The 25,393-nt window shown below is 54.3% G+C and overlaps 1 protein-coding gene across 1 annotated transcript; it reads right to left on the minus strand.

The window, feature by feature from the left end:
• Positions 1 to 52: 52 nt before the first annotated feature.
• Positions 53 to 24,177, minus strand: MELTF (melanotransferrin). Its single transcript, XM_060639609.2, has 16 exons — positions 23,965 to 24,177; positions 21,973 to 22,127; positions 20,530 to 20,629; positions 19,572 to 19,754; positions 17,180 to 17,336; positions 15,892 to 15,959; positions 13,071 to 13,258; positions 12,133 to 12,313; positions 11,233 to 11,384; positions 8,955 to 9,051; positions 7,584 to 7,778; positions 6,218 to 6,374; positions 6,062 to 6,129; positions 3,805 to 3,992; positions 1,984 to 2,182; positions 53 to 1,511 (listed from the first exon to the last, which is right to left on the minus strand). The coding sequence occupies exons 1-16, from the start codon at positions 24,011 to 24,013 to the stop codon at positions 1,429 to 1,431; spliced, it is 2,220 nt and encodes a 739-aa protein (XP_060495592.2). The 5' UTR covers positions 24,014 to 24,177; the 3' UTR covers positions 53 to 1,428.
• Between the last annotated feature and the right edge of the window lie 1,216 nt (positions 24,178 to 25,393).

A 25,393-nucleotide genomic window follows, 5' to 3' on the forward strand; every position in this document is an offset into this window, starting at 1 on the left:
CTCCCAGTCTGCTGAGAGGGTGGCTTGCTCCTGTTTCTTCTTCTTCTTCTTCTTCTTTTTTTTTTTTTTTCCTTTTCTCAGGGAAGAAAATTCAGAGGAAGAGCTGGCAGTTCTGGAAACTTTTCTGGCTCCTCAAACAACCGTGGCAAAAATGGAGTAGAGAAGACCCTCTCCAGGCACTTTCCTCTGACTCACAGGGGAGGGGAAGGTGGGACCCTTCCTCTGGATTGAGTGGCCTCTTCCAGCTGGTACAGGCCTGGGTGAGGAGACCTCCTGCTGACACAGAGGAGCTGGAGCTCCCCACTGGTGCCTAACCCGGCCCACGGCTCCTGTGACAAAGAGAAGGGCATCTCCCCATTCCTGCCTCTTCAGACAGCTTGTGCTGCCTCGGAGGCCCAGGTTACCTCCTGCTCCAGGCCTGGAGCTCTCTGGGCAGGTCCTTGAGACTGAGTCCTTCCATCGGGAGGCAACTGCCACTGCTAGATGTGCAGGGGCATCTGAGGAGGGGAGGGCGTCGCACGGGGGTGGGACAAGAGGATAATCTGAGATGGAAACTCAGTTGGGGGGATGCTTACTGAGGAGCATTTCCTTTGTCTGAGGACCCCCTTGAGGGTTCACCCCTGTGGTCTGTTCTGGCCCAGCACAATCAGGTATGTCGGGTGGTCTGGACCACACCAAGCCACAGAAGACAAGGACAAAGGGCTGTTTGTGTCCAGCAGCTTCACCTCCCTGGCAGGCCCGACTGTAGCCTCATCTGGTGGATGCCTCCCTAGACAGACACGGTTTCCTAAGGAGGGAGGCCGGAAGAGGGAGTCTAGAGCCCAGATGGAGAGGGGCTAACAGGAGGTGCCAAGTGTGCATCCATTCCTCAGAGGGGAAGAGGGAACCGGCAGAGGATGGGTCCCCTGGGCAGCTCAGCAGGGCAGGCTCCAGCGGAGAGGGCCGGAGAGGGCCGTGTGGGAGGCCAGGGGCTCAGCCTGTTTCCTTGGTAACTGGCCTTTTCCAATCCTGAGCCTGGTGAGGCTCCTCCGGTGGTGGGAGCCTACAGATCTGCAGGGAGGCGGCCTGCCAGCCGTGGGTGGGGCGTGACTGGGAGGCCGGCCAGCTCGCCCGCCTCAGGTGGCAGAGGGACAGGTGGTGCCTGGGAGGCAGAGGCTGGGTTCACGCAGGAGCACTGCTCGCATCCAACTCAACTCGAGGTGGGGGGGGGGGGGGTTTCCTTTAACATTCATCTTTATTCCGGTTTGCAGCAATCACAGAACCTCCTCTTTGGTGTCAGAATCGCAGCTCTGAGGAGCTCCGTGGTTTCTCACACTTCCTGTCTCTCTGAGCAGTGCTAACCCGCTTCACCATAGAGAACAGCCTATTTATGGAGATTTCTGAGTAGGTTTCCATTCCGAGGGAGGGCTAGGCTTGCCTGGAGCTGCTTCAGAGGGCGGTATGGAGAAGGCCAGCTGTGAGGAGTGGCAGGAGCAGCAGCAGCAACTGGGACAGGCTGGGGACCAGGGCCGCTAAGGGATCGAACACAGGCAGTTAAGGCCTCAGAACACCTAGAGCCGCATTATCGGGCAGTGGGCACACCAGCACAGGACTTGACCGAGCGTACTTGTGTGCACTCGACTCGGCCAGGCTCCCTCTTTCTGCCCTGGTACAGTTCTTCTTTCCCCCGGTTTCTTTACATATTCATTCCTTCCAAAATTATACTTCATGTATATTTATGTGGTTGCTTCAATCCTCTCTGGACCATTACTGGCAGCATTTATATTCTTTATCTAGGTCTGTCTGGGTTACACAGCCAGTGTCTCTGCTCTGTCTGCAGTCTTCCTGTTCAGACCACACTCCCCGCTGCCCCCACACCCCACCTTGATCGTCTGTAACCACCCGGAAAGGCCCTCAGTTCACTCAGGATATGGGGTGAAAGGCTGGGAGGGATGACGGGGAATGTGGCGGGACACCTGCTCTTCCCGTGAGGTGTGAACCTACCTGCGCCCGAGCACCGCTGAGACAGCATCCCTTCTAGAGCCGCCACGTAGTCAGGGCCCAGCCAGTCTCGGTACGTGGTTTTCTCCCCCACAGGCACCGCCCGGATCGTGGCATCCTTGAAAAGCAGGTCTTGGCCATGATAGTTGGAGGAGTCGAACATTTTGAACCCATTCTTATTGTGGTCATCTCCAAACAGGTCCTGGAAGCACCACAGGTAGATGTGCTTTTCATCTGGCCTCCCCAGTGGTCACTCAGGCTTTACATATGGTGACCCAAAGAGCAAGGGATTTCAGGGCACCAAGACTGATGTGAAATCACAGGCCTGCCAACCTAGCAAGCTGGAGTACTGATATGATGATAGCTTCCACAGTAAGCAGGGTCAAAGTGGCCATCAATCTTTCGGGGGACTCACGGATAATGGAGGATCTGATGAAAGGCCAGCCTTCTCCCCGGGAAAATGTGCACTGACACAGGGTTCTTCCCCACATCGCTTCCGCGGGGAGAAGGGGACACAGGAGAGAAGGGGGGAGATGGGGAGGTGGGGGAGGGGGTGGAGTGGGTGGGAACCAAAGGCCCTGTTGTCAGTCTGTGTTCATTCCAGATGTATATTGAAAGTTGAGCCAATGGGATTTGCAGATGGACTGGATGTAGACCGTGAGAGAAAGACAGGAGTTGAAGAAGACTCCTGAGGAAATGTGAGGTCTGGAGTGGCCATTCGCAGCAGGGGGGAAGCCTGAGGGAAGCAGGCAGTCCAGCTGCTGGCTTGTTCAGGCTGAGAAGCTTGTTAGAAATGCTAGTCGAAATGTCAGGTAGGCAGCTGTTAAAGATGGAAGGGTGGGATGAAAGCAGGGCTGAAGACATAAATTTGGGAGCTGTCAGTACACAGATGGCTGCTGACGTGGGATGAGGCGATGTCAACAGGGGTGGAGGTGGAGAAGAGGGCTTAGGATAGAGCCCTGGGGCAGTCCAGTCATTACAAGCCAGGGAAATGAGGAGGAACTGCTATAGAGCCTGGGAGGAGAGCCAGGCAGGTGTGCACCTGGAAGCCAAGGGGCAAAGCACTTCCAGCAGGTGGGAGCTGTGGCCAATGTGGCTAAAGGGTCAGGGAGATGTGGGCTGAGAAACAGCCACTGGACTCAGCACCATGGCTCACTTTGATCTAGCTCAGGGCAGGTTCACGGCCCTGTGGGGGCCTGTCTAGAATGGTCTCCATTCTTAAGAGAGACCAGAGAGGGGGCGCCTAGGTGGCTCAGTCGGTTGAGTGTCCAACTTCAGCCCAGGTCATGATCTCACGGTTCGTGCGTTTGAGTCCCATGTCAGGCTCTGTGCTGACAGCTCAGAGCCTGGAGTCTGCTTCGGATTCTGTGTCCCCCTCTCTCTCTGCCCCTTCCCTACTCACACTCTGTCTCTCTCTGTCAAAAATAAATAAACACTGGGAAAAAAAAAAAAAAGAGAGAGAGACCAGAGAGGAACTGGTGACTTGAGTAGAGATGACTCTTTGAAGGAGTTTTGCTCTAGGAGGGTGGGATTATGGCTACAATGGCTGTGAAACCAAGAGGGGGCTTATTTGTTTTTTCAAGATGGTAGAAACAGCAGCAGGTTTATATGTGGGTGAGAACGATCTGGCTGAGAAGGAAACATTAATAATGCAAGACACAGAAAGGATAGTTGGAGGAATGGTTTGACTAAGTGAGCATGTCAGAACTTTCTCCAGGCTTCCTCAGTTCCTCCTGAGGTCTGCTCCAGGTAGACTGAAGCACCCGGGGCCCTGGCTCACTTGGTTGCCCACCCCCCAGTGATGTAGCCCCTGCCCTGGCTCACCTGGGCCTTGTCCAGCAGTCCATACACGGTGAAGATGTTGGTGTCCCGCCGGACCATGACAGCATGGGATGGTATCTGTGCCAGATTGCAGGCCGCGAACTGGGACACCTCGGCCCGGGCCCCATTGGGACACAGCAGCTCATAGTCCTCTGACCTTAGCTCAGCAGCCCAGGGCTCAGAATTGTGGCCTGAGAGGATGGAGCATTGGGAGAGAGGAAGAGAGAGGCTGCTTTCCTTCTGGATTCACAAATCCTTGACTGGGGAGAGGTGGCCATATGTAGCCAGCTTCTCAACCCTCTCCATTCTCCAACTTATCTCCTCTCCTACCAGGACCGGAGAACCTGGTTGAGCTAATAACATTGGTAGGAGCCGGGGTGCCTGGGTGGCTCAGTCGGTTGAGCGTCCAACTTCGGCTCAGGTCATGATCTCGCAGTTTGCATGTGCGAGCCCCATATCGGGCTTGCTGTTATCGGCACAGAGCCCACTTTAGATCCTCTGTCCCCCTCTCTCTGCCTCTGCCCCACTTGTGCTCTCTCTCTCTTTCCAAACATAAATAAAAACATTAAAAAAAATAACATTGGTAGGAGCTACCACTGGTAGAGAATAGGGAGAACCTATAATGTGACAGGTATTTCACAAGCACTGCTCTCTCCTCATGGCAGTAACACAAAGTGAGTATGACCACTCCTATTGCATCTGAAATGACAAAATGGAGACTCTTAATCACTCCTAGGCCAAGAGCCCCACCTGTGTGTTACAGGTCTTGGGCCTGAGGTGGGGTGGGCTCCTGAAGGTGGTGGTGGACCTCTTGCCCTAATGGCTGAAGTTCTCAAACCAGAAAAGGTATAACATCATGTGTTGATCTGGAAGAGGCAGTTTCAAAGTTAGGTCTAGGGTGGGGCCCAGGGATCGGTATTTTAAACCAGCAACCCAGTGTTTCTGAAGCAGGGGGTTGTTGGCCCAAGGGCTTCCTGAGAAACGCTGCCCTCGGGAATCATACTATTTTTGTGTCTTCATGTATTATTCACTTAGTATCCACCCTCTTCCAGAAGAAACTCCAGGTGGGCCCACAAGTAGAGATAAAAATAAAGGAGAATGAGTGCCCCTGGGAGGTGGGTGCCTCGATGCAGGTGACTCTTGAAAGGGTCCCCCCAGGACCGGCCCCTCCCCTCCCCCTATCCTGAGACCACAGAGGGCCTGGGGCTGGGGCCAGGCCAGGCTCACTGGCTCCTGCAGGAGCACAAATCTCCCTCCTCCTGGGGGGATGATCCCAAGTGTTCTTCAGGGTAGGAGCTTTGCAGGGGCGAGGGGTTGTGGCAATGGGGCCTGAAGCCCTCCCAGCTTTGGTAATACTTCTTAGGCAGGGTGGCATCTGATTTTTGAAATCCTAACTGATGTTCTTCTCTTGCAGGTCTTGCTTCTTCTTCACCAATCTCCTCCTCCCCTTCGGGCCACATTGCACCTTTCTGCACTGAGTTTTGGGGACGAGTTTCTGAGAGAAGACTGAGCCCCCAGCACTTGGGGTTTCAAAGCCTGGGTGCAGGCAGGGTATAGAGAAAGAACAAACAGTAGGTGTTGGGGGGGAAACAGCCTCCAGCCTTCAAAATGGAACAGGAGCAGGGAGGGAAGAGAGGCACGCCAAAGTCCCCTGCCCCTCAATAGGACCCAGGCATGGGTTTGGGGGCATAGAGTTTCTGGGCCCTTTTTCCCAGTCAGAGCCCAGGAAGGTGACTCCAGAGAAAAAGCCACCCATGTGATGTGAATGGGTTTGTGCATTGCCTTGTATGGCTTAGGAGATGCGAGGTGATTTCCCTGCACGGGACACTGACCTTCTCCGGACCAAAGACCAGATGCTGATGTGAACTGACGACCCTGTGGAGAGAGGCCCCTGTCCCCCTGCACCTGCCCACTCCCGCCCCCCACCATACCTAGACACAATATAAATGCCCAAGAAGGGGTCTCTCCAAATGGACTGAGGTTGAGTTTCTACCATTTTGGTGGAATGGAGACTTGGATTCTAGACCGGTAAAAACTGTCATGTGTCCTGCCCACCTGGACATGTGCCCTGAGGTCTATTCTTCCTGAGAGGCCCTTGGAGCCCCTGGGATCCCCAAGGGGCAGAGCCTTCTAGACTCAGTCTTTCCCAGCTGCTGCTCTACCCCAATCCTGGCAATACCCAGTGCCTGCATCATGTTGGAGATGGGGAACAACCCCCCAAGAATCTGGTCCCGCTCTGGCCCCAGCCCCCCTCACGTACCATTTGTGTTGTCAAAGACAGTCGTGTGCTTGACGAAGGCGACATCCCCCGCGTTCTCAGCCAAGCACCTGCCACACAAGAGGCCAAGGCAGGTGTTGGCAGGAGGGACCCAGCATCTGTGCTGGCCCCTGGCCTGCCCACCAGGCCACTGCTTACCTGAAGGCGCCGCTATAGCCATAGTACCTCTCCTGGCTGTTGCCCACACACTTGTTTCGGCCCTGCTCGTCCCCCACACAGAGCGCACATAGCGAGGATGGGTAGTTCTTGGGGTTGTTCACGGGCACGCAGCTGGCACCGAAGAACTCGCTCACGGCTGGAGCAGAGGGGGAGGGCTGTGTCAAGGGGCCAGCAGGGGAAAGGGCAGTGGGGGCTCAGGGGCAGATGAGAGGGCCACTCCCCTACAAGTCTGCCCACTCTGCTTGGCCCAACAGCTCAAGGCCACCCGTCTGCTGCACTGCCCACCTGGCTCAGATGAGCATGTCTCCTGTGAGAATCACAGGGATGAGGGGAGTACAGAAGTTGTCCAGATACAGGAATCCCATGGACAGCCTCTGGTTGGTAGTCACCCAGTCTTCTCTTGGACTCCCTCAGGGATGGTGAACTCACTACCTCATAAGCTATTCTCTTCCAGTCAGGGCAAGTGCCCAGCTGTGTGGGAGTGGGAGCAGCCAACCCTAACACTCTCTGTGTGCTTGTGGAGATGGTTAGAAAAAAAAATGTGGTTTTTTTCTGAGGTGCCAGACGGGACAGAGGTGCAGTCAGCCCAGGATCTTGCCAGCTTCCTACTGCCTTCCTTTCACCATGGATGTATGTGATTTAACAGGTGGGGAGGGCCCTGTGTATGGCATAAGGTGGCTGCTTGGTAAATGTGACTTCTTCAGCACTTGTACAGAAGCCTGGCCACTTTCCAGCGAGGTCCCCCAGATGCCTCGCTGCTGGGATATGGGGACAGACCCATGACTGGATGGTGATACCGCCAGGCTCAGAGCTCATGCATACCCCCTGCTCCTCATGCCCACTGGAGCTAGTTCCACTCTGGGTAAGCGGGACGGGGCAGTGTGGTACCCTCCACCCAACAACGGCTCCAAGCGTAGGCAAGAATATTCCCAACCTTGGGGCGCCTGGGTGGCTCAGTCGGTTAAGCGTCCGATTTCGGCTCAGGTCATGATCTCACAGTTCGTGGGTTCGAGCCCCGCATCGGGCTCTGTGCTGACGGCTCGGAGCCTGGAGCCTGCTTCTGATTCTGCGTCTCCCTCTCTGTCTGCCCCTCCCCTGCTCATGCTGTCTCTCTCTGTCTCTCAAAAATAAATAAATGTAAAAAAACTAAAAAGAAAAAAGAAAACAGAAGGATAATCCCAACCTTCCCAAGAGAAAGGGGCACATCAAGGAGGAAGAGGAAATCTCTCTGGGCTGCTCTGTGGGATCCTGCGGGGGGTGGGCTCCCTGACCTTCAGACCCGGCAACCAACCCAGTAGACCCCAAAACAGAGTTTGCATGTCTACGTCCCTGCAGAAGGTGGTACCTGTGAGGACATCGCAGTCCTTGGGCCGGATGAAGCCCCTCTGCACCAGGACGCCCACGGGGATGTCCCAGCCCGCGGGGCTGTGGAACCCTGAGTGGCAGGAGCGCTTGCCCCGGAGCTCATCCAGGGTGAAGGCGTAGGAGCTGTTCCGCCTCACCACAGCCACCACGAAGTAGGAGTTGCTGCTGTCCTCCGCTGTGGGGAGGGGACACCAGTGAGGACCCCATTGGTGCTTTCCGGCCTCAGCCAGCCATGAGCCAACGCAAATCCCCTCCTGCCCTCAACCCGTTCCCTCAGGCGGCTCCTGCCCCAGAGCCATGGTCCTGCCCCAAGTGCCTCTCTCTGCATGGTCCAGGCCCTGTCTGCATGGGTTCAGGAGTGCACATCCAGCAGTGGGACCCCTGCTTGTCCCCCTCCAAGGCTGGGAAGCAGCCCTTGGCTCCACTTTTCAGAGTTCTGTGTCCCTCAACCCATTCCCCAACATTCCTTACCCAAAGAGATTTTCCTTCCCTTACACTCAGGTGGTATTTTTCTCACCTCTTGGGAGAAAGGTGGAGGCACAGCTGAGGACTGCAGAAACATTTTTCCTAGGCCCAAAGATTTTTCACGTCCAAGTGAAATGACCTGAGGTCACCACTTAAGGGGACAGAGCACCAAGGCCCCAGCCTGGGCCACTGGGAAGGTGTGCATGAGCTGACAGGAAGGACAGTCCCCAGGGCCACCTTCTATGAGCCACATGGTCAGGCTGGAAGGGCAGAGGAGGCTCTCTCATCGAGGAGTCAGCAAATACTCAGCCTGCTTTTGTATGGCCTGGCTTACAAGCATAAAAACAGTTTTTAGGGGTGCCTGGGTGGCTCAGTCGGTTGAGCTTCTGATTTCTGCTCAGGTCATGATCTCACAGTTCATGAGTTTGGACCCTGTGTCGGGCTCTGTGCTGACAGCTCAGAGCCTGGAGTCTGCTTCAGATTCTGTGTCTCCCTCTCTCTCTGCCCCTCCCCTGCTCATGCTCTGTCTTTTTGTCTCTCTCTCTCTCTAATATGAATAGACATTAAAAAATGTTTTAAAAAACGGTTTTAATATTTTTAAAAGATTGTAAAAAAAAAAAAAAAAAAAGGAATATGCAGAGTCTGTATATGGCCTGTAAAGCCTAAAGGGTTTCTGACCTTTTATAGAAGGTCTGCCCGCACCTGCCAGGCTTTTAATGACTAGATGGGAAACCCGAGATCTGGGGTTTGCCTGTGACTGACAGCAACCAGCCCTGGGAAAGGGACACTGAGGGGGAGCTTTTGAAAAGGGCTGAGGTGGGTTATATATATATGAAAATATCAGCTGCTTTTAGCAGAGGCCAGGGGACCCAGCAACCACACTCACGGGCATAGCGCTCCCCAACTGCTGGAATCAGGCCATATTCCTTTCCCGCCATGTAGATGTCCTCGCCTTTCAGGGTCACAGCATCAATTTTCCCAGCCTGAAATGGGACAGAACGGGTGACCGGGCAGAGAAGGTGTCGGGATTTGACAGAGGTGCTGGGGACTTTGGCCTCTCGCTCTCTTCCCCGAGGAACCCTATCCTACCCCACCCTAGTGAGATGTGTGGGCAAAAGGGGTGCTTGGAGGACCAGAGGCATGAAACCAGCACTCCCATCCATGGGCGTCTGCTTTGTTCTTTGAATAAATGTTTACTGACACATCTGTCGCCAGGCCCTGTTTTGAGCAGAACTTTGACTATCACTGCCCTTGTGCTTGGGGTGGGGTCTCCCCAGGGACTGCCAGGCCCAGGGCTAGCATCCAGCACAAATGCAATGTGTATCTGTCGAATGTGTATGCGAATGTATGAAAGAGCCAGGCTCAAAGACAGCAGTCTCATAGCTAAAAAGCTCAGCCTCAGGAGGCAGCAGGAGGAGCCCAGGGCCCTCTTTTCTCGACCCTCCTGACGCGCTCCAGGTCTCCCACTCTCCACCCAATCTTGTGAATTCTGAAGCCTCTGCGCAGGTGACCCCTCGGACACTGAAAAGGGATTAGCCAATAATCAAGGCATAGTAGTGTGACGAACCCCAAAGAGAAGGAATGGGGCCAGGGGAGAGAGGGGACATCTGCACCCCAGGAAGGTACCTTGCACTGTTCAGGCCCAGAGGCATGATGGCGGAATAACAGGCAGTGGCACTGGTATTTGGGCCTGGAGGGTGTGTCTCTGGGGGCCCTCTCCTCCCTCACCCAGACCTCCTACCTACAGCCCAGGGTCCGTTCCAGCTGGCACCCCTTCCCAGAGTCACTGTGGCCTGGAAGCAGATGGGTATCAGAGCTACACTGGACACCATCCCTGAGAGCCTCAGAACCAAGTATCTCTGAGCCTTTTGCTGGGGTTCTGAGGAACCTCCAAGTCTGCTACTCTCCCTGTAGGGCACTGGGCAGCCCCTGGGCCCTGTCTGAGTTCAGACAGAGAGAAGGCTCCTGCCTATAGGGAGCTGAAACCTCTCTCCTACATCTGTCCCTGCTCTGCAGCCCGTGGCCCCAGCCGCCCCCCACAGGACAGCCTGCCCAGCCTTAGGAAATGGACGGCCCTCTACCTCCAGTCTCCCCTTCCTCCATTCCACTGAGGCCCACCCTTCCTCGGCGTTACCTGCGGTCATGCTGGAGCCGGCCTCCTGTGGGCCCCTGGGGAGAGGGGCTCCCCCACCATGAGCTGGGTGACTTTGGGCAAGTTGCTTCCTCAGCCTCTCCCGGCCCCAGTTCCCGCACTTGACAGTGATCATACCCACCCCATAGCGGTGCTGTGAGGATTAAGTGAAGCAGCCCGCGTGAAATCTCAGCACAGCGTGCGGCACCCGGGACTCGCATGCTCGTGTGACTGCTATCTATCACGATCCTGACCTCCTGTTATTCCTGTCCATGCTTCTCTTCTTGGCCTTTAAGTCAATGTGGTTGCCTGGCTGGGGCAGTGTGGACACTCCGGAGGCGCTGTGGTCCGGCCTGCATTTGGGGACTGCCCTGATAAGGGCTCCTGACCATAGGCTCTACCTACTTGCTCTTAAAAAAGAGGAGGGAGGAGCCCAGGACTCCAAGGGCTGGTGGGCCACCTGTGGCCACAGTAGCATCCTTGGTTGCAGGGCCCTAAGGCTACCTCCCGGTCCTGGCCTCCATCTCCAGGCAGAGAAGCAAAGCAGGACAGAGCTGCGTGGGCCTCCACAGGGCCAGTGCTTTTGGCTGCAGCATATCAGCAGATGCCAAATCAGTGCAATGAACCATGACAAGCTTAGAAAAAAAGGCTGGGATAGACCATCACGGAAGACATCAGTACTTCACTGTACTTAGTAAGGGTCAGTACCATTTGTTTCATCTCTCTCTATAGAAGGCCACAGGTCAACCAGTGCCTGGCTGGGCCAGTCTTGGGCTCCTTCTGCTCCCAGACCACCCACTCAGTGAGGAGGGATTCCTGGGTTCTCTGAAAGGAAATACCACCCTCCCCCCCACCTGTCCCCTGGGGTGGGATGGCTGGTCCCTGCCAGGCCTTCCTCCTACCTTTCCTCTGTCACAGGAGGTGTTCTCCTCCCCAGCCTACCCTGTTTTCTTCAGACCAGGGCACTGGGGGAGGACTGGTAAGGACCATCCCAGGCACCGCCACCGCCTGCCCCTCTGGGCGCGGCCCCTACCTGGATCCATTCCATGCAGTGCTGGGGAGAATCGGCCGACACACACTGGATCTCCGGCTTGAGCTTCTGCCGGCTGAAGGCCACAGCCATGTCTCCACACTTTTGGATCTCTGGAGCGGACAGCACACACCAGCGTAGGTAGCGGGGCAGCCCTGTGTGTGTGAGTGTGTGTGAGCTTGTGGTCACCACCGCACACACCTGCTTCAGGGGCTGGCCCTGAGCATGATGGCCTGTGGGGCAGGGGCTATGGGGGCCAGTACCTCAGTACGAAGAGCTTGGAGCCAGACCCAAGGGAGAGTCTGGTCCTCTCCCTCATTAGCTGTAAGAAGTAAGTTATTTAAACATCTGATCCTGTTTCCTCTTACAGAAAGGGGGTAACTGTGTGCCTCTTTCATGGGACTGTGAGGAGGCTTGAGGCAGATCATGGCTGCCATGTGTCTAAGTGAGTGGCATACCATTTCCCTGGCTGTAGGGGGCAGGAAGCAGGAAGCCCATTTGTAGACTACTGCAATAGTCCAGCCAACAGACAATGGCTGAACCAGGGCCTTGGCTATGGGGTGGGGAGGAGGAAGAGAGAGGCATTGTGGAGAGAGAATGATGAGACTTGATGACTTCTGTGGGGAGGGGCAAGGAGACCCTTCCCAAGACAGACCCTGATGGCCTGGATCTCACCCCTTGGAGTGGATGGGGCATCCAGGGTATAGCAGGCCATGCAACTCTGGAGAAGCTTCCTCCCCAAACCTCCAGAGGCAGGGAGGTGGAAGCAAATGGTTCTCATGGAGGCCAAGGGGCACAGCTCCTGGGGTGAGTGTCCTCTCCCAGCTGCCTCTCCAGAAAGCATTGCCATGCCTGTGGTCCGGCTGGGCTAGAGCCAGTGGGGCAAGAGACCGGTGGACTTACGGTTGGGGTCACAGAGGAGACCCTTCATGGCTTGCAAGTACTCGCGGCCCAGCCAGGCCTCATAGCTCTGTGTGGCGATGGGCACCAGCTCAGAGGTGGCATCTTTGAAGAGCAGGTCCTTCTGGCCATAGGCCTCAGAGCTGAACATCTGGAATCTGCTGCCCTCATGGCTGAATAGACGCTGTGTGTCAAGGGATGAGAGTGGGGGTTGGTGAGGTGATGCCAGCAGGAAGGGGGGGGGGCACATCCCTCCCAGATATGCCACCAGCTCCTTATTCCCACGCCCTCTGGCCAGGTGCCCACTCTGGGGACCAGGTGAGGCACTGCCTCCTTCCTTCCTCTGTGCTCCCCCAGTGCACTCTGCCTTGTCACACTCAGCTGACTGAACACAGGACTTATGGCCCAGGTGTGGATGGGACTAAGGACAAGTGATGGGACAAAACTAGCTAAAGCTGGGGTGCCCCACAGTCAGAAATGTGCTGTTCTTGTAAACAGTGGTCTCAGCAAAACATTATTCAGCACATTTAATTAATGGGGTACTTCGACCTTCATTGGCTTTGCCATTTTATTTGCTCATATATTCTGGTTTTGGTCTTAAGAGCCACAAATGTGAGCAGCTTTCTCTGAGGGGTGCCTGAGCCCAGGCCTCCTCGCTTCCTGAGTCCTGGGTCTCCCCTCTCTGGTCTGCCCTTCTGGCTGCCAGCTCACATAGTCGGTCCCTCCTTCACACCAAGGTTGGACACTACAGAGACCTCCTCGGCTGTGGTCTCGCCCCGGGCAGGGGTGGGGGTCCCTGAGGCTTGCCCCTCTTGGTCTGGCTGGCCCAGCCCCATGATGGCTCTCACTGGAGTGAGCTCCTACCCTGGCGAGAGACCAGAAGGTTCAGTACCATCTGGGAAGCTGTGTCGAAGCAGGGTAGGGGGGTGCCCTGAACTCACCTGGCCTTCATTGAGCAGCTGGAACACGAGGCCCCCGTCTGTGTCAGGCCGGACCATCACCGCGTGAGCAGGCACCCGAGCCAGGTGGCATCGCCTCCACTCGGTGACATCAGCACGGCTGCCATCCAGACATAGCAGCTGGAAGTCTTGCGACAGCAGTGCCTGGCCCCAGGAGGGAAGAGTTTTCCCTGGGAAGATAGGAAGCCTGTGGTGAGGCAACTTCTGTCCTGGGAGGGGTTTGGGAAAGGCCTCAGGAAGGCCCAGGAGAGGGAGCTGAGGAGAGGCTAGGGTGTAAAGAGCCGCAGACTCATGGTGAACAGAAACTCTTCTGGGAGGTGGGACCCAGAACTCAGAACGAAGAGGAGCTTGGCGGCCACACTCCACAAGACCAGGTGTATTACATTTTCTATAGACTTTCCCCAGTTTCTATTAAAAACACGGATTTGAGGTCTCTGACAGTAATGCAGCACATACAAACAGGATGATTCATTAATGATAAAAAGAATAAGAGAAAAAGGGGAGCTCAGAAGGGGAGAGAGAAATGAAGCAGGAGTTCACTGCTTGGCTCTAAACTTGGCTCTGAGCAGAGAGCAGGGGAGAGGACCATGGTGGGAACACAGCCAGACAGAATCTACCCAGAACCGTGGCCCAGAGAGAAAAGGGTAACTCTCCAAAGCTTTGCCCATATATTCATCCAATATTCATCCATTAATGTCTAAGGATGTTTCCTCCAAGTCCTTTGTTCTATTTTCTAACCATTTCTAACATGGCTAAGGACATACTTGATAGGCAATTTTGCACCCTACTTTTCTTTTTTCCATTTGTCATTTTAAAGCATTTTCCCACACTATTGGAAAATTTCCGTAAAACTCATTTATGATAGAAAACCAGATTTATTTGAAAGAGTGAATATTGACACCAGATTAAGAATATTAAGAAGAATAATTTTAAGATTGTAACTCAACAGATGGCATTACATAACAATATGTTTATGACTTTTCAATTTTAAAATGAGGAGGATAAGCCTCTGCTAGGAAATAGGAGGGGGAAAAATCATTTGTGGGATCATGAAAACTCTGTTCCCTCCAAAGCTATTTCAAAACCAAACCCCAAAACCGAGAGCAATAGTTTGGAAAACTCCATAAAGGTCATTTTTAATGACTGCATGATCATTTATAGCACTCTCAACAATTACTCTGTGCCATTCTCGCCTCCCTCCCCAGCTCTTCTCTATTTTTAATCTGCTGCAAAGCCTTTGTATAGAGCTCTGGGGGCATATCTGGCCTTCCGGTGAGACAAACGTACCACTTTGGTATTTCGATCTGCCACTGTTTTTCATTGGCTAGGGACCATTAGAGCCACCGTTGCTTCAGACATTTATGTCAATTTCCTTTTTTGTTCTTACCAATCTTTTGCATGAAGATAGTCTTTAAAAAATTACTTAGACTTCCTTAGATTACCACCACAATACTAAAAGTGCCAATTTTAACCCAATACAGCCCTATTCTTTCTCCACCTTCCAATTTTTTTTTTTTTTTTTTTTTGCTTGATCTTAAGGCCCAAGTCCCAGCTGTCCATTTTCATAGGATCATCTTGCTCTGGAGATAATCCTATGTGCTTCCTCCTTTTTCAAATCATTTTTTTCCCCTTTCTAAAATCTGGTTCTTATTGTTTGCCTTCTTGAATGTCAGACCACATGATGGACCTTCTGCTTTTAAAGGCAAAGGTTATGATTAAAAAAAAGATTGTGATAAAAAAAAGACAGTGATCAGACATTGTTGAGTAGGTAAAACTATAGAGACAGAAATGATTGGTGGATGCCAGAAGGGGGCATCAAGAAACTTTTGGGGTGAGAGGTCTGTCACAATCACTCTCTTGATTGTATTGGTGGTTATACAACTGTGTTTTTGGCAAAGTTTGCCAAACCATACTTCAAAAAGAGAGTGTTTGCTGCATGTAAATTACACCTCAAATTAAAGAAATAAAAATACCGACAGAAATCTAAATTAGAGGACATTCTAGAAAATAACTGGCCTGACTCTTCAAACATGTCACTGCCACAAAAACAAAGATTGAGAAATTCCTTGAAGTTAAAGGAAACGAAAGAGATCTGACAACCAAATACCACATGTGATCACACATTAGGTCTGCGGCCTGAAAAAAAATGGCTACAAAGAACAGAATTGGGAAAACTAGTGAATCTGGGATATGGGCTGTAGATTAGATAATAGTATTGTGTCAATGTTATGTTTCCCGAATTTGATGACCGTTACTGTGGCTAGGTCCACATCTCCTTGTTTTTAGGGATACACACTGAAGTATTAAAGGGCCTGAGGCAGGCAAACATACTCTCAAATGATTCAGAAAGAACATACACAAGTATAGAAAGAATGATGAATCCAATGTGGCAAATGGTAAAAGCCGGAATCTGGGTAAAAATAAATGGAAGTTCTATGACTGACTCTTAGAAATTTTCTATAGCTCAACGATTGCAAAAAAAATTTTTTTTAAATGACAATGATATAATGGATCAACACATAACACTAACCCAACTTAATATGACCTTGTTCAGGGATAAGGGATGGCTTCTTCAGATAATGGGAGAAGGAATGGTAGATGAGGGCTAATGCAGAGATTTGCAAATGTTCTGCAGTCAGAATCCAGTCTGAAAGTAGGAGCCAATGCCAGACACAAATCAGAGCAGGGCAGCCCCTTGCCCCACAGAGCAGTTTGAACTATACTCATGAGACTCATCTCTTCCTTTTAGGGAGAGTTACAGGGCCTGAGACCCTGCTCCTGGACGCCGGCCCTCCCTACTCACCATCAGTGTTCGCCAGCACTGTGCTGTGCTTCACAAAGGCCACATCCCCTGCCCCGTCCGCCAGGCACCTGCAGAGGAGAAACCAGTGAGCCTGGGTGGAGCTCATCTGCCTTCTGGAGGTCTGTTCTGGACCGTAGGGGTTGGTGATGGTGGGCACAGGTTTCACGGTCAGGAAGTCCCAGGATCTAGCTCCCTGGTTTGTTTCCTGTGTGGCTTTGCCAAGTTGTGGAGCCCTCCTAGCCTCTATCACCTCTAAAGTGGGGATAAGAAAGTAGCTCTCCATAGGGAGAGATCCTTTACAATCAGCATAGACACTGTACAGCCCAGCTCGGAGCCTGAGTGGAGCAGGTACTCATAGGGCAGCTGCTGTTATCAACAGCTTCAATGCTCAGGGTGTTTTGAAGATGACTCTGCCCTGAGGCAGGGGATTAGGTAAGACCTTCTCATGCCACACCAAAAACCCCTGAGTGGAAGGGACCAGGACTTTTATGTATCCTTTATATGTCACTGCCCAGTGAGGGAGGCAGGCCAGGCCCTACTGGGCAAAGGGCTGCCTGGGTCCCCACAGCCAGCAGAGAAGCAGGGTCCGGGCTGGGGGAATACCAGGAGAGCGGGGCGGGCCAAAAGCTCTGGCTTGGAGGACTGAGGACTGTTTTTCTCTCTGTGCCCCAAATTGCATTTCCCCAGATCCCACCCTGGGGCGTGGGGCACCAGCAGGCTCCCTGCTTCCTGGTGGAAACACTGAGGCCGAGGCAGTTAGAGGGGTTCAGGAGGCTTCCACTGCCGGCCCTGCTGAGCATGTTTCCTCAGCTGTGGACAGACGCAGCTATGCCACATGCTGTTGGAGACTCTCTTTGGGCTCCAAGGAGAGCGCATCCAAAGTACCAGCCCTAATCGGGTGCGGAGCTGAGGCCAGTTCCGACTGTCAGGACTTCCAGGGTTCCCGCCACACTTTCCCACTCCTATCACCCTCCCTGTGAGTCTGAGACACCAGAATGGCGACACAAAAGTGGCAAAAGGCTGTTTTTGTCGTTTTCTACTCTCTAAGCCCTCATCTCTCTAAATACACCAAACATGTTGATTTTGTGAGCAAATCCAGTCTGGCATATTCCAGGTTGATGTTTTTAAACTAACCAGGCACATGAACTATATAAAGGGTGCTTTGAAGAGATGCAGCCAACACTGCCCCACCCTTGGGACCTCTCAGTGCAGCTATTTACCACCCGCTCTGTGGCCTCAAGGCCTCATCCCTGACTCAGCGCCCCCCACCCTTGCCCTCTCCTCTCACCTGAAGGCTCCGCTGTAGTCGTAGTATCTCTCCAGGGAGCTCTTGTCACACACCCCCTCCCCAGCAGTGTTGCCCCTGCACAGGCGACAGAGGGACTCCGAGTAGCTGGTCTCTCCTGCCCCGGGGACGCAGCTGCCCCCAAAATAGTCGCTGACAGCTGTGGGAAGGAGGCAGAGGGAGGTCAGTCAGCCACACGGGGTCAGACCCCTGGGCCAGTGCCCCAGGGAGGGCTCACTCTCCTCAGGCTGCAGTTAGGGTGGGCTGGGCTCCTCAGGGACTCGCTGGACCCTCCAAGCTTCTGTCTGAGCAAAACTGGGGAGCTGGACTGGGTCAGTGACTCCCAAACTGGGGCCACAAAAGCAGCAAGGAGTGTTGGGAGTGAATTTCGCTATTTTAAAAACAGTTCTGGGGGATAAAACATTTATCTCCACTTGCCCGCAAAGGACAACTGTCAAATAACTACTGTCCTCACTGTGGGTTTCACTTCAAATCAGTTACGTGTCATCAATGAAAGTGGGGAAAGAAAGAAGTTATTACGTAATGACTACAATTAATTTCATAGACAACGCTTTCGAAAACACAGGAAGGGGCAGGGAAACGGTGAAGTGATCAGGATTGGCATGGTTTTGGGGCCGCCGCCAGCACTGAGGCCCAGTGTCCACCCTTTCGGCAAATATTTATCCTGTGCTAAGGTCACCTTAGTGCCACATAGGGTGAGCAGGAGGCTGGCTCATCACCCAGCTAGACCACACTCTTCCAGGGTGGGCTCCCTTTCCTGGTCTGCTTTTTGCCTCCTCCCAGAGGAACAGAAATTTAACAAATGTGCCAACTGAAAGACAGGCCACCCATATCTGGCCACCATCCGAGGGGACAGGGCTTCCAAGCTCTTGCAGGTTGTGCTGGTTTACACAGTGGTTGGGTTGTACGGGGGCAGTGAATGCATGTGTATGCGTGCATGTGTGTGTACGGGTTTGTGCATATGTGGGTGTAGCCCATGCGCGTGTGCACGTGTGCGTGTCTGTGTGTGCATGTGTATGCGTATACGATAGCAAGGTGTCCCCGAGAGGTATAGGAGTTGAGCTCATGTAGCAACAGCTCTGTGCAGTGAGGATATACCCTGTGCTGCGTCCTGTGCAAAGTCGTTGTGTGAATTATCTCAGCTCTTCCAACATCACAGGCTTGTAGTGCTAATTTTCCTGTGTTACAGATGAGGAAACTGATGTTCAATGAGGGAGACTATGCTGAGCCAGGGTTTAAATGTACATCTATCTGACAGCAAAGTCTGGGCTTTAAAAGACCATTATGCTCAACCACTGGTTGAGTGTCTGACTTCGGCTCAAGTCATGATCTCGCGGTTCATGAGAGTTCGAGCTCCGCGTCGGGCTCTGTGCTGACAGCTCAGAGCCTGGAGCCTGCTTCGGATTCTGTGTCTTCCTCTCTCTCTCTCTCTGCCCCTCCCCTGATCATGCTCTCTCTCTCTCTCTCTCTCTCTCTCTCTCTCTCTCAGAAATAAACATTAAAAAAAAAAAAAAAGACGATTATGCTCTCCCACCTGCCACCACTGACAGGGACTGGTCACCCGTGGAACAAACCAGGAGGTAGCACACTCATGGATAAACTCTACTGGGGGTGCTGTGATCCCAGGAGGGCAGTTTAAGAATGTGGTTGTCATGTGTCAGGGGCCACTTCACTGTACTATGCCTGCCGTGGAGAGACTGGTGGCCAGGAAAAGAAACCCCAAGCAGGAGAAGCACAACTTCTACCTGAGTGCTCTCAGTCAGGCACTCAGCGCTTCAGCTCACTCCCTTGGCATGTTTTATTCTCAACAACCCCTCTCAGATCACTCTCACCTCCCTTCCATGGGAGACATTCTGTTTGCAGGACAGCCCTATTCTTACTAGAAATGAATCGACTGCGCTCACCCACTTGTGAACTTTCTGGGTATAAGCCAGCAGCTTGTCTGGGCCCCGAAAAAGTAGTTCCTCGTGTGTAATGCCGAGGACACGTCTCTGGAAGTAGGAACCTACACAGGTCTACCAGGTGAGAGCTGCTCCCTGAGCATCACTGCCTCCCAAACACGGGTGGGACCTTGTGCTCAGGGGTGTCCTAGGGTACCGTGATGAGTGAGCCAGAGTCAAGTGCCCTGGAGGGCCAATCAACCAGAACTTAAACGGTAGCAACAGCAGGCTGGCCAGCACTAAAGAGAGGGCCAGCACCAAGTAGGTGTCCGGAAGGCCCTGGAGGAGGTGCGATGGGGCTGCTCCTTAGTTAAAGGAAGCTGCGGACGAAGGTGAGCCTGAGGGCGGTCACCTGTGAGGGGAAGGCAGCGCAGTGGCCAGTGGGGAGATGCAGCGCTCCTGCAGGAGAAGCCTGCCTGGCCCAAAGCCCTTACCTTTGAGCAGGTCGCAGCCCATCACGGAGAGGCGGCCGCTTTCCACCAGGTAGCCCACAGGCACGTTCCAGCCCACCGTCCTGTTGATGCCCGTGTGACAGGACTTCATGCCTTTCAGGGTGTTGATGGTCACATTGGAGCTCCTCTTGACCACAGCTACGGCGTAATAGGAGGTACCAACCTCTAGAAGGAGAGACAGGAGAGGAGCGAGGGTGGCAGGGAAGAAGCCACCAGAGAGGCTGGAACCCTGCCTGGGAAGGCTGTGGGAGATGGGTGTGTGTGTGTGTGTGCGCGCACCACGTATCCTGAGTTAGACACAGATCTGATGCAAGGTGCAGGGACTGGGGCAGAGGCTTTCACATCTCCAAGCCCTTACCATGTGTCAAGTGCACACCATGAGTCAAGGCTGACTTGTTTCATTTGTGTGACAGGACAGGGGTTACTCTCCCCATTTTGCAGTCAAGGAAGGAAGGTTGTTCAAGGCCACAGAGGACCATAGGAAGGGGCGGGACTGGGATTTGATCTTGGTCGGCTGAGCTCTGCAGGTCCTAGGCAATACCTCTGGCCAGCCCCTATCCCCACTTCGTGCTGTTTCTGACACAGGGTCACTGAAGTGCTCGGGCGCTGGGCATTATGAAGACTCCTTCACCCAGTCAGTTGTGCCTAACACTATAGCAGACATGGGGCAGCCCCTCGGTAAGGGCTTGTGGGTGCAAGTTCCAGGCAGGCTGGGCTCCCCACAGGGAAGAACAGACTTAAACTGGCCCTCTATGTCTGTGGTGCCCCCGCTCTAAGGGGGGTGGCAAGAGAGACTTAGGGGAGTCTCTGTGGGTTGGTCTGGCCTGGACACCAGGACTGTTCTGGGGACAGGGCTACTGACCAGCTCGAGGGCCAAACCCACTGCAGAGTGACATCCTCTGTCCTTTGGCCCGCCCCTCTTCCCACTCAGCCCTCTGACCTTGATCATATACTTCGCCCACCACGGGCTTCAGGCCATGCTCCTTCCCGGCTTCATAAATGGCTCCTCCATCCAGGGTGATGGCATCAGCCTTCTGGGCCTGCTGGGAACATGTGGGTCAGCCCAGCCCAGGCACCCTGGCCCATTCGACTGCCTAGGGCCCCTTGAAAAGCCATGGAGGTCTACACTCGTCCTCTTTGTCTGGCCCAGGAACCCTGTCCTGGCTCAGCCTTGCAGCCACCAGGGTATAGTGGGCTCACGCTTTACCAGGTCCTAGGTGACAGCTCTCCTAGGCCAAGGGTTTGCCTTTTCTAATTATGTATTTAAAAAATATTAATTTTCAGGGCGCCTGGGTGGCTCAGGGGGTTAAGCGTCTGACTCTTGATCTCTGCTCGGGTCATAATCTCATGGTTTGCGTGTTTAAGCCCCGCACTGGGCTCTGCGCTGATGGTGCGGAGCCTTCTTGGGATTCTGTCTCTCCTTCTCTCTGCCCCTCCCCTGCTTGTGTGCTCTCACTCTCTTTCTCTCTCCCTCTGTCAAAATAAATAGATGAACTTAAAAAAATCAGATAGTACAAAATGGTATGTAGTGGAAAGTGAGCCTCCCTCATTTTCCTGCCTCTCAGACCTCCGCCTCCACTGTTAACCTCAGATTTTCTAAGATGCAGACTGAATCCCACAAATTCCCGCTTCATTTTTTCCCTTTTTTATTTCAAAACACAAATGGCAGTATACCTATCAGTGTCATGGGGTCCATGATAAAACTGTAGTTCAGTATAATCGCTTTCCTCCCAGTGGAGCCTGACCGAAGCCCCCGGCCCATGTGGTACTATATGATTGGATTAGCTTTGGGGAGAAATCAAGGGCTGAGCTGAAATGAAATCCCAGGTTCCCTTGTGCCTGTCCAGAAAGCTTCCCTCCAGGCACTGTCCTTCCACTGAAGTCCTGCCTCTGAGTGTCAGTGCCAGCTGAGCAGATCCGCCCCTCAGCACTTCTTTCCCACCCCCATTCACCCACCTAGGACTGCTGGCCTTCATTCCTCCTTCCTGAGAAAGTGCACAAGCCCCATTCGGGAAAGCTTCATGACGGCCTAACTACCATGGGCCACCGAGGGGGCTGCTGTCTGGGCGCGCCTTGGTGGGGGTGGGTAGTGTCCCTACTCTAGCAGGGGCCTTGTGGAAGGAAAACTCTGCCTCTTAGATATCTTTCCCTACTGGCGCCCACCGAGCAGGGGCCCTCTCTGTGGCCTCCCAGTGGCTGGCCTGGGCCCTGGCAGGAAACAAGCCGGCCCTTGTTGCCTGGGAAACTCAGGAGATCCTAATGCCCGCTGTCAGGGAGGAAATCGGCACCTTTCTCTGTGAATGACGCTGTTGTGTACTCCCTCGTGAGTCAGAGCCCTCCCGTCTGGCAGGGTGTGGTAGTGGAGTGAGGGGGCAGGACTCACCGTGATGAGCTGGATGCAGTGGTCGGCTGAGGTGCCCTGGACACACAGGAGGGATGGCCGGATACCGGCTTCCTGGAAGGCTTTGCTCATGTCGCTGCATTTCTGTTGCTCTGGGTCTGAGGTGGTGCACCACCGCACCTCCATGCCGCCGAGCGCTGGGGGCAGGGGACAGTGAGGTCCAGCTCCCCTGGCATCCCGAGCCCAAGCAGGCTGGCTCCAGCAGCTGTGTGTAACCCCACGAGCCTGTGTAGCCCGTGCTCTACTGCGGCCCTGCCCTCCCCCGGGGAGGGACCGAGGCAAAAAGTGTCACAGACTACACGCATATTCCTGCACTTGGGGCAGCTGAGAGCCTGGCACTTTACAGAGGCCAGGGAATGTCTCCGGGGGTAGTGCTGGGCTACCCCCGAACCTGCTTAGCCTGGTGGCTGGAAAGAGCACTGGCTGGGGAGTCGCGGCTGGCTCCGTGACTGGGCAAGTTCCTGCTTAGTCTTGGGGCCTCTGTGTCCTCCAACAAGAGGGTGATGGACCAGGTTCTCTCACTCAGGATCCCTGCGCCCTCCTCAGGAGCCGGGAATTGAGACTGGGAAGTGGTTACGGCCCCTGAGGAGACTTGCATCCTCTCGGAGCATCTGTGATTACATCCATTGCAAACCCACCCTCAGGGTCACAGTGCCAGGCCTCTGCCAAGGGGAAGCTGAGGAACCAGCAGGTGGAGTTCACATTTCCGCTCCTGGAGAAGGAGCTAGTGACTTCAGGCAACTTGTTTTCCCCTCTCTGAGCTTGCTCTGTCATTGGAGAGTGCAGATGAGAAAAGCCACCTTCTACGCTGTAAGTAAACCTATGTAGAGAGCCAGGACACATAGCTCTTCCGTGGACTTTTGCTTAGACCCCTCCTCCTGGTGGGGAGCCTCCTGGGTCCCGAGGTCTGACTGGGTCAGGGTCCCAGAAAGCATCCAGCCTGGGGGCCCCAGCAGAAGTGGGGCCAGATGTCCTTGCAGTCGATGCCTTGGAAGACCTGAGTTCCTCCACCACTCACCCTGTCCAGCTTTGGATCCAGTTCCCCACCCCCAGGAACCAGGTCATTCTCTCCTGGCAGCCTGTCCTTCCCATCCCCACTCCAAGGGTCAAGACTGCAGGGTCCTCCACAGCCTTCCTTTTGCAACCCAGCTCCTGGCGGCATCCTGGAATGTGAAACTGCGTCCCCCCTCTCCAGAGCCCCAGGGCTGCACCTTGGTAGTCCCGACAACCGTAGAGTTGGGACCCTGGTAGCGGGTCCAGATTTTGTATTGGTGAGGTCACAGGGTGAACCCATCCTGTGTCCGCCCGTCCCTGCCAGCAGCTCCCCGATGCCCAGACTCACGCCTCACTGCCCTGGGCCCTGACTTCCTTGGGAGAGGGCGGTGCAGACGCGAGGAGACCCGGCAGCGCCCCCTCCTCCTCGCTGCACCTCGCAGGGCGCCCTAGGGTGCTCGTAGCTTCTGGGCACACATGCTCCCAGCTCGGGTCGTATCTCACGTGTCACCACCGGTCCCTTAGAATCTCCTCCCGCTTCCCTCCCGGGCTCGGGAGAGGCAGAGTCGCTCCGGCCCCCAAACCCTCTTCGGGCTTCCACGCCTACCAAGAGCGTTCACCCTCCCAGCTGTCCCCCCGACCCTCCAAGACGCTCCCCTCCACGCCTCTGGCCGCCCCTCTCCTGGGCAGGTCAGCAGGCCCGCTTTTCCAAGGCCCAGCTCAATGCCGTTTCCCCCAAGAAGCCCTCCGGACGTCCCAGTCGGCCGGGGTCAGTGTTAGTACCCACCCCCCAACCCCCGGCGTCTTCAGCTGCACTTGGCGCCTTTCTACGCCTCCCCTCTTTCCCGGGAGATAAGGACTCAGAGCACACTTCCTAGCTGCGTGGGACCCTGGTCCGGGGCTGGAGAACTGCAGGACCCCCGCCCCAGCTCCTACTTCCGCTCCTGCTCCTGCTCCCGAGACCGGGCCGTCGGGCCTCACCTGTGCGCAGAGCGAGGAGGATCCACAGAGCGACGCTCGGGCCCCGCATGGCGCGGTCTAGAGCTAGCTGGGGCCGGGCTGGGTGTCGGTGCGTCTAACTCTGGGTCCGAGTAGGTCAGCAGTTGCTGGAACTTTTCGCCTCCTTCCTCCTTGGCACTGGCCTGCAGCTACTTAAATGCGGCCAGGGTGTTTCTCGGCGGTGTCCACGCCCCTAGGGCGCACCCTCCCGCCCCAGACTGGACACCTGGGCTAACCGGGCTGGCCTTGGCCCTCTCTCTGGCGCCCCCTGCCGGAACCTCAGGGGGCGTGGGGGGCCCAGTCTAACCGGCCGACTCCTAGGTGCTCCTAGCTTCTGAGCACACACGCTTACTTGTCCCTGAGAGTCATGTTTCTGTTGTCTGGGACCTGATTCTCCCAGCTAACACGCTGTTCTAGAGTTGTGTCCACTCAACTCTCTGCCCCACATTCCAGAGCATTCACCCCTCCCTTGGTCTAGAAACACCCTAAATATCATGTTCAACTGAAGAGGAAAAAGCTCAGATTTGGAAGGAAGAAGTCAGAAACCTGGAGTCTGAGCTGCAAGGAAGCTGAAAGGCCATTGAATTCATTCACCAGCCTCTCTTCAAGTACATATTGCACAAAGGATCTGGGGATACAGAGATGAACCCAGGTAGATGTGGTCCTGCCTGGGGAAGGGGCTGTGAGGGTGGGGGATTGTCTGTCCTTGGGCCTAGACTGGGGAAGTGACTTTGCCCTGTGTTCACACATTTAGTCAGTGATGGAGCTAGAACTAGAACCCAGGTCCCTGGCAGAGCTTGGCTCCTTCCATCATGGTTTGAAACATGGGAAGAAGACTAAAAATGGGGAGGAGGACGAAGCAGAAAATTACAGAGGGGGACATGAAAGGAGAGAGAGAGAGAAGAAGGTGAGGGAGGAAAAGCTGGGTTGTCTATTTTTCTAGGCCACTGGGTCTCAAAGTGTGTCCCCAGACCAGCAGAATCAACACCATCTGGGAAGTTGTTAGATATACAAATTCACAGGCCTACCTCTGACCCACTAAATCAAAAACTCTGGGGGAAGGGCCAACAGTCTCTTATTTATTTATTTATTTATTTATTTTTAAGTAGGCTTCATACCTAGCGTGGAGCCCAATGCAGGGCTTGAACTCACAATCCTGAGATCAAGACATGACCTGAGTACAACAGTGAGGCACTTAACCAACTGAGCCACCCAGGTGTCCCAACAGTCTATGTTTTTGATTCTGGTGCACAGCTGAGTCTGAGAAGCCCTGATCTAGGTGGACCGGAACTGCAGTTCCCTGCGTGTGTTGCGGATGTGGGGAATGGACTGCAGAGATTGTTACTCAGTTATCTGCCTCCATTTCTGTCCTCATTTTTGTCATCGCCCTTTCATGAGTACCCAGGAATGA

Source organism: Panthera onca, chromosome C2 (assembly GCF_046562875.1).
Source record: "Panthera onca isolate mPanOnc1 chromosome C2, mPanOnc1 haplotype 2, whole genome shotgun sequence".
Classification (NCBI taxonomy): domain Eukaryota; kingdom Metazoa; phylum Chordata; class Mammalia; order Carnivora; family Felidae; genus Panthera; species Panthera onca.

Bases quoted from the DNA above. Each gene is read 5' to 3' on its own strand.
- MELTF (XM_060639609.2), bottom strand. From the start codon at position 24,013: ATGCGGGGCCCGAGCGTCGCTCTGTGGATCCTCCTCGCTCTGCGCACA. The intron at 13,259-15,891 runs GTGAGTAGGGAG...CTATCTTCCCAG, and splicing joins AGTGCTGGCGAACACTGATG to GGAAAACTCTTCCCTCCTGG. The intron at 2,183-3,804 runs GTGAGCCAGGGC...TGGTGCTTCCAG, and splicing joins GACTGCTGGACAAGGCCCAG to GACCTGTTTGGAGATGACCA.